The 12,989-nt window shown below is 42.3% G+C and overlaps 2 protein-coding genes across 4 annotated transcripts in view; one reads left to right on the forward strand and one right to left on the reverse strand.

Moving 5' to 3' along the window:
• dscaml1 (Down syndrome cell adhesion molecule like 1) overlaps positions 1–3,503 on the forward strand; it is a 77,614-nt gene extending 74,111 nt beyond the window's left edge. For both annotated transcript variants that reach the window (XM_037457822.2, XM_037457843.2), the window contains one exon: positions 206–3,503. In XM_037457822.2, the coding sequence (XP_037313719.2) occupies positions 206–756 (551 nt within the window). In that variant the 3' untranslated portion in view covers positions 757–3,503. The remainder of the gene's footprint in view (positions 1–205) is intronic.
• A 649-nt stretch (positions 3,504–4,152) lies between these two features.
• On the reverse strand, positions 4,153–7,418 carry LOC119214703 (uncharacterized). 2 transcript variants are annotated; one of them, XM_062561172.1, is made up of 4 exons: positions 6,926–7,418; positions 6,249–6,362; positions 5,376–5,418; positions 4,153–5,175 (listed from the first exon to the last, which is right to left on the reverse strand). In XM_062561172.1, the coding sequence occupies exons 1-4, from the start codon at positions 6,977–6,979 to the stop codon at positions 5,039–5,041; spliced, it is 348 nt and encodes a 115-aa protein (XP_062417156.1). In that variant the 5' UTR covers positions 6,980–7,418; the 3' UTR covers positions 4,153–5,038. The 2 variants fall into 2 exon arrangements, with proteins under 2 accessions (XP_062417156.1, XP_037322482.1); XM_037466585.2 differs by having other exon boundaries at positions 4,153–5,238.
• Between the last annotated feature and the right edge of the window lie 5,571 nt (positions 7,419–12,989).

Consider the following 12,989-nt stretch of genomic DNA (forward strand, 5'->3'; position numbering starts at 1 on the left):
AATTGTACACTGCTACCTTTATAGAGGACGTTTCTATCTGATGGCCTGTGTACACAGGCTGCAAAGATACTAATAGTGATGCGAGAAATCTCCAGGGCAAGTTGTTTAGATGAATTCAAAGCTTCATGCAACAGTGATTGTTGTCCAAAGGTGTTGCTGTTTGCAGATTTCGGCTGGAAGATTAAATGTAACTTTTACCACCCAGGTGACTACTGCAACCTTCCCCTCTACATGAAGTCTGATCCATTCTTTCGAAAGCAGCCGGAGCATCATGACCCATGTCCAGTAGTTCCACCTCGTGAGGCCTCTATCCGCGGCCTGGCGCAGCGAGCGTACCACACCCAGGGCCGTCATGTGACTATGGACTCTGCAAAGCAGCAGGCCCTGACCATGGGCCACTCTGGCCTGTCCAGCCTCACTTCCTCCTCCTCTGGAGGAGGAGCAACAGGCGGCTGCGGCGGAAGTAGCGGAGGGGCATCTGCCAGCTCCAGCAGCTCCACACTACCCCAGAGGACTCTCACCATGCCAGGCTCTTCTTCCTCAGTGGCCCAGTGTGCTGCGGCGGCTGCTGCTACTGCCGCGGCTGCCGCAGCCTTATCCTCCGGCGCCACGGGGGGGACTCCTGGAGGGGCCTCCTCCAAGATGGGAGGATCCAGAGACTCTCTGCTGGAGAGCAGCTCGTCCGGCCTAGGCAGACTACAGAAGCAGAGGGATGGAGGGGCGGGGGCTTACTCCAAGTCATACACGCTGGTGTAGCCAGCCATCACCGCGGCCTGTCACTGTAACTCTCAATGGAATATTGGTCGAGCCGGCGCTGACCTGGAGCCTCTACGGAAAGGTGGGATGAGGAACATACACATGCACAGCTGATCTGTCAGTGCCTGCGCTGTGGCAGGCTGCAGGGGCCTGGTTGAGTTCCCATTGACACCAATGAAGGGGTCAGAGATGGGTCTCCACACCACAGGGGTTTGCCTTTCTTTCTGCCTGATTGCTTTCTATTATTAATGTGTCATCTTTCTCTATCCCTAATTTCATCACCCTGGAAATCACTTGCCAAAACATAAATGATTTATCTGTTCACCATATATTTTCTGGCAAGGACAGAGAACTTATGCACAAAATGCTTTCCACATTTACTGTCTTGTTTTCCTGGATCAAGACAGTCCCAAAGTGAGCCAGGCTACTCGTGTTTTTTAGGTTTTTCAATGCGTTACTTTGTTGGTCTCTGATGGAAGAAGAGCTCATATCACAGCATTGTGCCGTTGCAGGATGCCTTTACTCTGTGCATAAATGGCTGCGGGAGGTTACACCATCATGAATTCACACCTTAGAGGCAGAAAAGTAACTGTCGCCTCAATACCAGTTTTAAGTTGTAGTGATTGGTCTTACACAAGCAATGGATGAAACAGCAGAGTGGTGTTAGTTGATGCTTTTAGAAACACACAGAAAGCTGAGGAGATTCAGAAATGAATCTAAACCCCTCCCGCCCCCCCCCATCAGTTTTCTGTTTATTTTTTGTTCCAATTTTGATCCAAGATTACAGAAACCTTCACAAGCCTTTGTGTGGGTGTATATGTGTAAATATATATATGAATACATGTGGCAGGCACACACCAACAGTGGACCTTTTTAAAATCAATCAGTATGCTGACCTCTCTGGCAGACGTCTGTGCCGAATCGCCCTCCACATGAACCTGTGAAGGGGAATGGAAGAGTAACGGTGACGATGCTGACGCAACATTATGATATCCAAACGTGGTTCGGCATCTTGTAGTTTGTTTTCAAGTGTGATTGACATAATTGCTTCAGAAATTATTCCACGGGTAAGTCGGTTCAAGGGAGAGCAATTACAGACGAAAGAGGTTCCTTTCAGCTAAAAACGATGTGCCACAGGGCCATTTTCCTTTGTTAACTCACCTCACCTGTATCCACTTTTCCATTTTTATCCTTCCCCATTCCCACCCATCCAGTCCCCCGTCATATCCATACAGTGTCACTGTGACCTACTGGCTATTTAAAAGACAGACTGAGAGAAGAAGTCTAATATGCACAGACAGGCAGACATTTTACTTGATGTTCATCACAACTTGAATGGAGAAAGAAGTTGCAACAAATATATTAAGATGTATACACAAAAGAAATCCTAAATTTATGAACATACAGTGACTTTGAGAGAATAGAAAAACTAGGAGAGGGGGATACAAAGCAAAGAGAAATATGTCCAGAAGTCCAGAACTAAAAGATGTTTTAAAGTCCCTGCACCTCACTGAAATTTATTTTAGCTTTATGCATGGTACTATATCTGCTAAATCCAAGTCCCCCCCCCCATCTCTTCTCCCAAAGCTTAATCCCATAACAAAGATTGTTCCAAAAAAATGAGTGGCTCCAAATGTTTTGCAATGGTAAAACTTAACATCAGGGCTCTCGCAATAGAAAAAAGTAAAAAGATATGATATATGTTTGTTTTCAAAAGTATGTACATATATATTTCTATTCAAATATATAGCAAATATAGGAATATTGAAAAAAAAGCAGAGTAATATAAAAGCCGTTCTAATTGAAAATATATTTAAAAGATCACAAGACAATCGCTCAAAGTGAAAAACTGCAAGAAGGAAAGATGAAAAAGAGGGGTGGCTCCGATGGGTATCCGAGCCACGGACACACAGCCATCTTTTAGAGAAAGAAAGTGATGTGATGTTTAAGGAATGATCCCGTGACCCCCTTGTGATTCTGTAAATGTTCCAGCTGCGGCGCATATGCAGCCGGCCCTTGCAGCTGAGAGGTCAAGCACCGCAAAGTCAAAGTATAGTGTGAGGTTGTGTCGGTGGTTAACTCTGGTCGATGCTCAGTGCACAACGTGTGGTGATGATAAATAAAACACTAAAACAAGGACAGCCTTTACAGTAAGTGAGCCTGTTGTAATATGTTCCATTGTACCTGCCGAAAAGGTGTATTCACAAACTCAATGCCATTACCTGACCATAATTAATGAAGACAAACCGCAAAAAAAAAGTATTTCTGCTTCATATCTATGTCAAAGTGAGTCCTCCCCAAACTCCGGGTCTGCAGGCTAAAACCAATCCAATCATATTAATGCTCCCTTTCATTTTGAATTTGGTTAAGAAATCACTCTAGCTGACCCGCGTCAAAGGGTACGATGCGTTTTGGCCGTTATGTTTCAAGTCGTGCAAATACTTGTTCCCAGTAAAAGTTCGGAAATGGGGGAATTCTGTTTCAGCAACCAAAAACAGTCGTATGGATATTGGATGGAGGGATGAAACCAACCTCTTTCTGACACGCTTTCCCTATTCCTTCTGTGAAGTTGTCTCTACAGAAAAACACTGATCTACTCAGTTTGCTAAAAGTATATGGAATGTATACCTTTTAAGGAAAATGACTCCCTTTGTTGCTTTTACACTGTTACTAAGAATATCAGTGGTTTTACCGAGGTCATGTGCTGGCTGCTCTTAGTTGTGTTTTTACAGTCTGACCCAACAAAATATAACAGTGTAAAATAGTGAGCTGTTTTATGCTGGCAGGTGGATGTTGTTTTCGATCTGCTTATCCAAATCATGGCGATTTAGCAAAGTTGGAAGTACTTTGGTGAGCAAACGTGTATCCTGGACCTTTTCATCCTCCTCCAGCATAAAAAAAACAGTTAACAGCTCTGTACCACGACTTTCTCCATTGGCCGGACCTCTGTAATATAATATGTAATATTTCAACGACTAAAGAGGGATTTTTTCCTTAAAATACATCAACATACTTTGAAAACTGAATCTTTGTTTATGAGACCAACTTCACATGTGCTAACTTCCCCAACCTTTTCCACATCTGCTCAACCAATCAGATCCCCCCCCACCCCCCCACTGGACCCCTTGCCCACTTATTCAACATTGTTTCTATCCATAATAGGAAACTTGTGTACATAAGAAAGTGTTTTGTATAAATGAGTACTATTTTCGACATCTTCACTAGAAACCAGGGCACAATGTAAACTTTGAACTGAAGTTATTGTAATGAAACAAGAGGACTTAAACTATAGAATTATACAGACACTGCTTTATCTTGATTTAATGATCGGAGTGGACCATGCAGAGTTAACAATATTTATTTCTTCTTTTACAGAACATTTGGTTGCATTGTTTCTTTTTTTTCCATAATTCTTGTTTGATTTTTATTTCTTTACTTGGTAACAAGTTGCTTGATTTAGAGTTTGCATTTTCTTTAATCCACTTTTTGGGGCGGGGTAGAGGACAGCATTACTGCATGTTCTGAACTTCTTTGCTGAATATTAAAAAAGGAACATGGTGAATTTAACAATTTAAAAAGGGGTTTAATTAAAACATTTTAAAATGCAGATGTTGTTCCTTAAACTTTTATGGGGACACGTTGCTTCAATTTGCAATTGCTTGTGTTTAACTCTACATTTTCTTTTCTATGAAAACAAACAAAAACAGAAAAAGAGTACTCAACACCTTGTGCAATAAAGCTATCTTTTTATGAACTGTTATTCTATTAGTCATTTTTTTGCAACTGTGTAGTGTGTGTGTGTGTGTGTATATATATATATATGTGTGTGTAGGCTATTTTATTATCAAGACCTGCACATTTTGGTTCATTTGATGCAGGACCGCTTTGATACACTAGAGGGCCTCATGCGGCAATGAAACCGAGGTTGGAAAACACATGTCACATGTTCTGTTTTTTTTCTGCCCAAACACTGGTTTCTTTCTTTTTTTAATATTTACAGTATCAGCATCATTCAGATTTACACTGTAAAACAATACAATATTTTTCCCGTAGGATTGGACATTTGAACACTGAGCTGTTTGAAATGTAAGTTTTTAATGTTATGTGCTTGCTTGTACTGTGCCACTAATCCCGGAAGGTCTCACAGAATGTGCGTTTGACAATACGTGATCACACACTGATGTTATCACAGAGTTCATCCCCGGGTTGGTGAATCCACACGCGCCAGACCTTCCTCCTGCTGTCTGCAAACGTTCCAGCATGACCGTCCCTCTTTGTCCATCTACTTTCCGTTCTTATGTTTCTTCTGTTGGAACTTCCTGAAATGGGTCTGGATGGTGGCAGCGGCCTTCTCGACTCCAACGGGGCCGATTGGAGGAGGGGGGGGTGTGGTGCATGTCCCATTGCTGGCATTGGAGTCTGAGCACGATAGGACACAGGGGATAGCCAGAGAGGCTGAGGCAATAGCCATGGAGACATAGTCTGCAGCAATGATCAGGTTCAAACACATTAGCCATTGGTTAAGGAGGCTACTTTGAACTAATTGAAGTTTGAGACAGTCAGATTTGATATTGCAAAAAAAATAGAGTGCATTTAGATGAGCTTAGAATGTTACTTACTCTTTCTGTACACGCCTATGCTGTTCCTCCTGAAGCCATCAAACTGTCAATGAAACAGTACATCTGTGTTAGAAGACACTCTCACTGACGCACAGAATATAATAGAAGACAAGATGCACGAGATACTGGACAGGTATGACAACGTTCGGTCTTATCTGCAACTTGAACGAGACATTGTTCTCATGCAAACTCCCCAAAACGATCACAATCACATGGGCACGTGTTTGCACCTGTGTGCGTCCTTCCTTTCTACAGTTACTGTGATGACCTCAAACACAAATCCCCCTGATTGGGATTACAGCTCAAGCTGAGCAGCGGCAGGGAAACCACGGGCTGAGGTCGACAGTTTGTCTGCGCTTAGTCCGACACGCCGGTTCAATGGGGCCGAGTCTCCTTTTTACTAGACGTTAAGGGCAATTCTGTGTGCTATGGACATTTTTATGGGCCTATGTGTTCTTTCATCTCAGCACCTGCGTGGTTGGTTAACCACTGTTCCAAACTTCCTGTTCCTGCTGAAGTTCAGCTCTTTGCTACCTTGATGCTCATGAAGATGTTCGTTAAAGTAACTCGTTACCTGAAACTAAGAAAACTCCTGACTTTTTGGCATTAGACATCAGAAGTGAGCAGTTTGGACTGAAATGTACTTCTTATTCTACTTCTTAGACCAAATAACTGCAGCTGTGGACAATATTGATTTGTTTATACCAGTCTAATGCACTCAACTTTATTTGATAATATTTGAGTGTTTCTTTTTGAATCCAGGGGCACTAAATGTCCTTTCTTTGGAATCCCCATTTGTCACAATAAGCATTCATAGAAAAATGTGACCAAGAACACGTGCTCAATGAAGCTTGATGATGAAACTTAACAAACCTCGTCTGCTTTGCTGCTCCTCCGACTGTGAGACACCGAGTGAATCTGCCACGGCAGAGGCTGGGACACCCTGTAGGGCAAAGGGTCCTGTTGACGTGCAAACCGCACCCCTATCTGAAAATGAAAAGGAATTTGGGTGTAAAAGGGGTCATCGTGTGAGTTAAAGTGTGAGGCGCGGACAACCTGCCCTCTCAACTCACGTCTCTTCCATGCGACTCCCAATTAAAACTTTAAATTCATTAAGAAAGCAATTCATTATTGTTTCAGTGGCCAACTGAGGTTTATTGGGATCATTTCACTTCTAACTGCCAACCAAATGTTTTTTTAGATGACAATTCTTTAAATGATAATTACATCATTTGTAGAAATAAATAATGTTTAATAATACTGCACAGTTCACCTTCAACACAATCTGGCTTTAATTGACAATGTCTGCTAACATCACCATCAACACATTTTGAATCCATCTACATGAACACGATTTATGATAAACACACAAATACAATGTTTTGTTAGAAAAAAAAACACAGATCACTTTACCGATTAGTGCATTTTTCTGTCATATAACATTTTCTGTCAGAATATTTTGATATGGTAATATATTTAATGTTTAAAGTAAGCAGAACATAAGTTTAAAACACTCAATACACCGATTTTTGACATTATAATCATCTTACCGATTCTACGACTCTGACCACCATGTACATGGCTGTTAGCATGGTGATCAACATCTTGACCTTTTGGTGTTTCTGTTAATCCTTAAAACGTTCTCCTCGGTTTTCGCTATATTCCCTCAGTCCTGCCGAAAGAACCAATTTGAGTAATCAAGAATGCGACGCTGGGCTACTCGGGCGTTGGACAAATGAAGACGCAGTGTGAAGTTTGACCTCTCTCACACCTTTCACAAGGAACACATAATCACACACACACACACTCACACTAGTGCACACAGACTTCATTTTCAATGTCTCTAAGACTGTTAAATGGCTTTGCAGGACAGAAATAGAGACGCAGTAATCTTTTGCTTTGCACAACACTTATCCTTCGTCTCAGTCAGAGGAGGCAGATCAGGTTTTTATTTTTTGTGCAGATTGTTCCCATATTGGATTGGAACCAGAATAAACCTAATTGATCACTGCTTTGTGTGATTTGACTTTCCTTCAAAGTTCAAATGTCTTTCATACTAATTAAAAAGCCCAAACTCTCAAACAAGTTGACTTTTTTATTTAGATCCACTACTTTAAACATGTTTTAGTGCTTATAAATTTTAGCCAAAGACTATACTATAACTAATAAATAATAAAATTAAGCTTTCTAGATCACTTGTAATCCATTATCAAGAACACATTAGGAGTGGCCTGGTTGTGAGAAATCCCTTTTATCCTTTTACATTTGGATGATTCATTTTGGTAATCCATAACAAACGCTTAATAAAAGACATTAAAAAAAAATGCCTTTCAAAATCGAATTGTGTGAAGTGCGGCCTTTTGTAAGGTTCTAAAACATGAATTATTGTACATTGCTTTTGTGTTCAGAATGACTGCTCTCTATTATAATTGATGTGTTCCCATGATTTGTGTGTGTGTGTGTGTGTGTGTGTGTGTGTGTGTGTGTGTGTGTGTGTGTGTGTGTGTGTGTGTGTGTGTGTGTGTGTGTGTGTGTGTGTGTGTGTGTGTGTGTGTGTGTGTGTGTGTGTGTGTGAGAGCTTAGGTGTTTCTGAGAAGAGGGGGAGGCTAGTGGGAGGTGGTTACACCAAGGAGAATACGCCTTCTAAGAGCAGCGAGGAGCGCCAGTATGCCAAATATTCGCAGTAATCAGATAGATCTAAGAGATCACCCGTGACAGTGGGTTTGCGTCATTGTCTGCGGCCACTCCCGCAGACCAATAAATTAAAACGTCGTGTTGCACAGGTGTCAGCGAGAGACTTTTACCATGCACTGCTGTGAGAGACAGAGACCGCCTGCTGCTATCTCAGTATCAGGCTTGTTATGTGAAAAGATTTTACATGATGACTGATATCATTTGTTTTACTCTTGTCTAATAGTACCCTCATGAATGTTGGGTAAGACTGACGTTCAATTTGTTCGAAGGATAAACACAGGAATGTGTCTTATCTGTGAACAGGCGTGTATAAAAACTGTGCTGACAGTGAGACACAACCACAGCGCTGACAACCGAAATAATATGAAGGATACTTCATTTACTATGGAAGTTTGAGAGGAGAATGAGGTAAGGAAATAAAGCTTTTAATGATATTTCTACCAAGGACCACGGACACCATCACAAAAAAAGTGGTTGAGGTTCAGAGGAAGAGCTGAGTGTCCGGCAGAAGACTGTCACAAGTTAGTTTAGATCCTCATGTGCAGGTAGCACTGTGCACGGCAGCTTCTGCAATCAGTGTATAAATAGATATTGAAATAATTTAATCAATAGCATTAATTTATGTCTTGTTGAACATAATGTTTGTTGTGCAGAAGGCTATTTGTAGTAGTGCGCATATCCAACTAGCCCAAGTTGAAGATATCAGAGTGAAATGAGTTTACCCGACTAGACAGGTCTTTTTCCTCTTACTATTTTATTTCAAAATATTAATTTTACAATACAGGAAAAACACTTAAGCTTCCCAAAAAGCTAAATTCTTTCAGAGAGAAAATTGACTACTGTAAGCTTTAGGCTGTGACGTGTCCAAACTGCTGTTTAAGGGAGTGACTTCAATGTTAATCAGTTATGTACTTTATCCATTTCCAACTATTCGGAGATGCTACTCTATCATGTTGATGGTTAAGAAATTATTATTGTGAAAAGCTACAAAAGATTCTTTCAGGGAAGAATTTACGGAATTGCCGTCAGTACGCCTGCTCTGCCAGTAATGTTTATGTTGATGTTATCACAGGTTTCCCCACATTGTTCCTGATGAACCTGATCAGTGAAGAATGAGCTTTTTTAATCTTTGAGAAGAGTCAGTGAGCCGGATGCATCATGTCATTGAAGCTCCCCAAGAGGCTGAGCAGCAAAAGAAAAAGTATGTTTCCTTTTTGTATTTTCATGTTGTACTATTAACTTTTCACTTTTTCATATTCAGGAATGAATCAAAATGAGTCTAACAAAACTAGTTAAAAAATCAATGATGGAAAAATAATTGTGTATATTCAAGGTAGTAAATATGTTTGCACTTCATCTTAAACTGGTATAACAAGAATTGTACTACTTTAAGTCAAGTATAATACAATTATATTTTTACCTTATCGTGTGTTTTTAAAATATAGCTTTTCCCCATAAAAAATAATAAATTATTGACAATTTCAGAACCTCCCAGAGACAATGCTCAGGCAGAGGTCCTGAGAAAACTGGGATTAGAGGCCTTCTTGACTGCACCACTTGACCCCGCATCCATGCTGGACATCAGCACATGGAATGTGGAGAACCAACCCCCTCTAGAGCCGAAGGATCTGCCAAATGCTTTCCTCAAACGCCTTTGGCTGCTTAGCCCAGATGCCCGGAGTCCTTGCTGCAAACCTCCAGATGATGTTCTAAATAATGTCCAAAAATCCCCTGAGGAGATGATCGATGGTATAGGAGGAGAAAGCCAGTGTGCCGTCAACCCTCTCGATCTAGTTACAGCTATCTTCATGTCTGCCAACACTTTCTTTCAGCAGGAGATAGCTGTACGCATGTTGCAGTGCCACTTTGCTGTGCCTCTGGTCCTTCCCAACATAGACCCAGAAGAACCCAGTCGCTTTCTTCTTTGGCCTTTGAGAGGTGCTGTTAGCCAATGGATGTCTCACTTACCAGATAATAACAAGAAGGTCCACGAGGGGGATTTGGCAAGTACACACATGCCCTTGGTGTCTTGTGTGAAGCTTGGTCACTGTGGTGTCTCTAAGTCACAGGTGCTGAACAATGTTATAAGTGGACTCCGATCTTCCCATGACACATTTCTCCACCGGGGAATGGATGGAGGAGAGCTGCCCCGTAGACTCTCCAATGGCCTAGTGGAGATTGGATGGTATTTACCCACGGGAGACACAGCAAGAGATACGTTCCCTGTCCCTGTAGTCATCTCTAACCTCCGTGGGGACTTGAGTTCACAGGATAAATACCTCAGCCTTTTGTGTCAAGCTTCTTCAGCAGTCGTTGTTTTCTGTGGGAATCTCGGCGAGAAAGAAATACAACTTGTCGCCTCCTGCAAAGACATGGCAAGCAGGCTCATACTGGTTGACCTATCAGATGCTGAAAAGAACAAGAACAGCATTGTGCGGTTTGTAAATCGGAACTTGATTAAATACATTGCGCTTCCTGGAGTATCAGTGGTGCAAGGGAGAGGTTTGAGTGAGGAGGAACTGGCTAATAGGCTGAGTGACACCCTAAAAGATATGTTACCGGATGAGTTGAAATCTGTTTCACTTGAAGCAGCAATGAAGTTAGCAGAGGAGCAAGGCTTTGCAGTAGATGAAGGGGTAGTCTGTAAAAAGGCCATGGCCACGGTGGATGAAGTTTTGAAAGGTTTAGATGAGGGATCTGCTCAATTTAGGTTGAAACAGTTTCCTTTGCAAGGGCATTTGTGGAGCAAACTTGCTGAGCTAGAAAAGGAAGAGAGCAAACAGAGTAAAGAAGGAAAAGAAATTGATCCACAACTTCAACAAAAGAAGAAAGACGTCCTGGTAGAGTTGAGCACCTACAAAATGACCCCAGCAATGAAGATTTTCACGGATGCGCTTTTCACAACAGATAAAGTGGAGAGGACTTTTTTTCTTATTTGGATGAAGTTGAGGCTTCGGTCGAAGCAAATTGAAGAACCACAAGATCTATTTCTGAACCTACAGGCAGGAAAGAAAGAGGAAATGGCCGAACATCACGACGAGCTAAAAAATGGAGATAATGACTCCTTGACAAACAGTGATAGTTTCTGCACTGATTCAACATTTGAAGAGGAAACCCCTGAAGAGCGGCCTGTAATAAACGGCATTGTTCCAGTCAGAGAACAGCAGTCAGATGTAACATCCGAAAAGGAGTCTGGAGACCAGGGAACTTCAAGCCGCCGACGGAACGAGCTGGATGCTACCGAGCTGACCCAAGCAGATGGACCAGAGCTGACACTAGCTAAAGGAGATTCAACTTCTTCTGCCAGACAACAACAGTGCTTGGATGTCCCCTTAGAACATCTGGCGGCCTCAAGGCCGCAGCATGTGGAAGCGGATCCACACTTGCTTGGGCTTGAGCACTTTTTGCGTGAAATGGGCCTGATTTTTGAACTAACACACACCAACCCCGGCAGTGGGGGCTCCAAAGTGTTGCGTCTCCCAAGCTTAGCTGCAGACCTTCTAATCTATGGGATTCCTCTTGAAGTAATGGACGGAGATGCCTCAAATATACCCGTCAGCTGGCTGGGCTGTGTCTTTGCAGAGCTCAAACGTCGCCTACCCCAAGAACAGTGCAGAACTCGAGTGCTGACAAACCTGGGAGTACATCACGGTATGAATGCTGAGGTTCTTTCTGCACTGTTTGGGGTGAAATTTCCTGAAGGAAGGCAGAGATCCACAAGAGGAGTGTACTTGGTTGCATTGCATCTCCCCCCGAACCTCAGAAATGATATGGAGTGTGATTTTCTGTTGTTGCTTGATGTTGAAGGTCTTTCCTCAATGTCTCTTGACAACAATAAAAAACAGTTGATCCACGACAACGAGATGGCCACTGTGGCAACAGGATTGAGTGATGTTTTGATGCAGAATATCTCATCACATGTGGGTACTGAGTTTGAAACAAACTTCACTGTCATGGTCAATGCTCTTCTACGCATCAAAGAATTAGGATTCATGCCCATTTGCCAACTCTTGGCCCAGGATGAAGAAATGAACAGCTCAATACAAGCGTTACAGTTGAGGCGTGTATCGGATATGCTTCAGACGGACACTGGGGACAAAGGAACTGGAAAGCAGTATTCAAAAACCATCAGCTGTATCTCCCATGTCAAAGGGCCATGGTACAAAATGACCATAAATGAACCAATTGACAAGCAGTATGGTAATGCTGTGCTAAAACTTAAGCAGAACCTGTTTGGGGCACTGAAGCAGTGTGCAGCTAGGTCTGAAGCCACAGGTTTACCGGAGCTCATGAGTCGTTTGTGCGCTGTTTGGGATGCAGTGAAAGCCGAATCCTTCTCCATTGGCCTACAAAATACTGACGCAGCATTAGCTTTCTCTCTACTATGCACAGAGATTTCACAATGGGAGGATGGTATCCTTGAACACAGGAAAAGCTGGCTTAACAAGGCAACAAAGAAAATGTTTGCAGTAAAGGCTTCAGACGCTGCCGTCCGAAATGGCCTTCTGAACGAGTTGAAGGATGAAGCCTGTTATGAAGTTAAAACAGAGGTGGATAAACTCAGGTCCAAAATAGAGGTCTATTTGGTGAAAGACAACCTTCCAAAAATGAACATGTTCAGGCCAATTCTAATGAGCTATGTGGATGACCTGCAGGAGAGGATAACTGAAGAGACAATGCAAATGTTGGGGAAAGTCAATGAGAGCTATTGTTCTTCAACACAGTTCGAAAAATTTGAGACCTTGCTGGACAAAGAACAAGAATCAAAGCTACATGCACTTCTAGAGAAGAGCAAGTTAACCATAGTTCTCCTTCAAGATACAGAGCTGAATGCGGAGTTTGAAGATGCGTGGACTAAGACGCTGTCTAACTTTGATTTCAGGCCTTCAGAGAAAGATGATATTTCTGCACGAGTGGCTG

This window comes from Pungitius pungitius, chromosome 3 (assembly GCF_949316345.1).
Source record: "Pungitius pungitius chromosome 3, fPunPun2.1, whole genome shotgun sequence".
Lineage (NCBI taxonomy): Eukaryota > Metazoa > Chordata > Actinopteri > Perciformes > Gasterosteidae > Pungitius > Pungitius pungitius.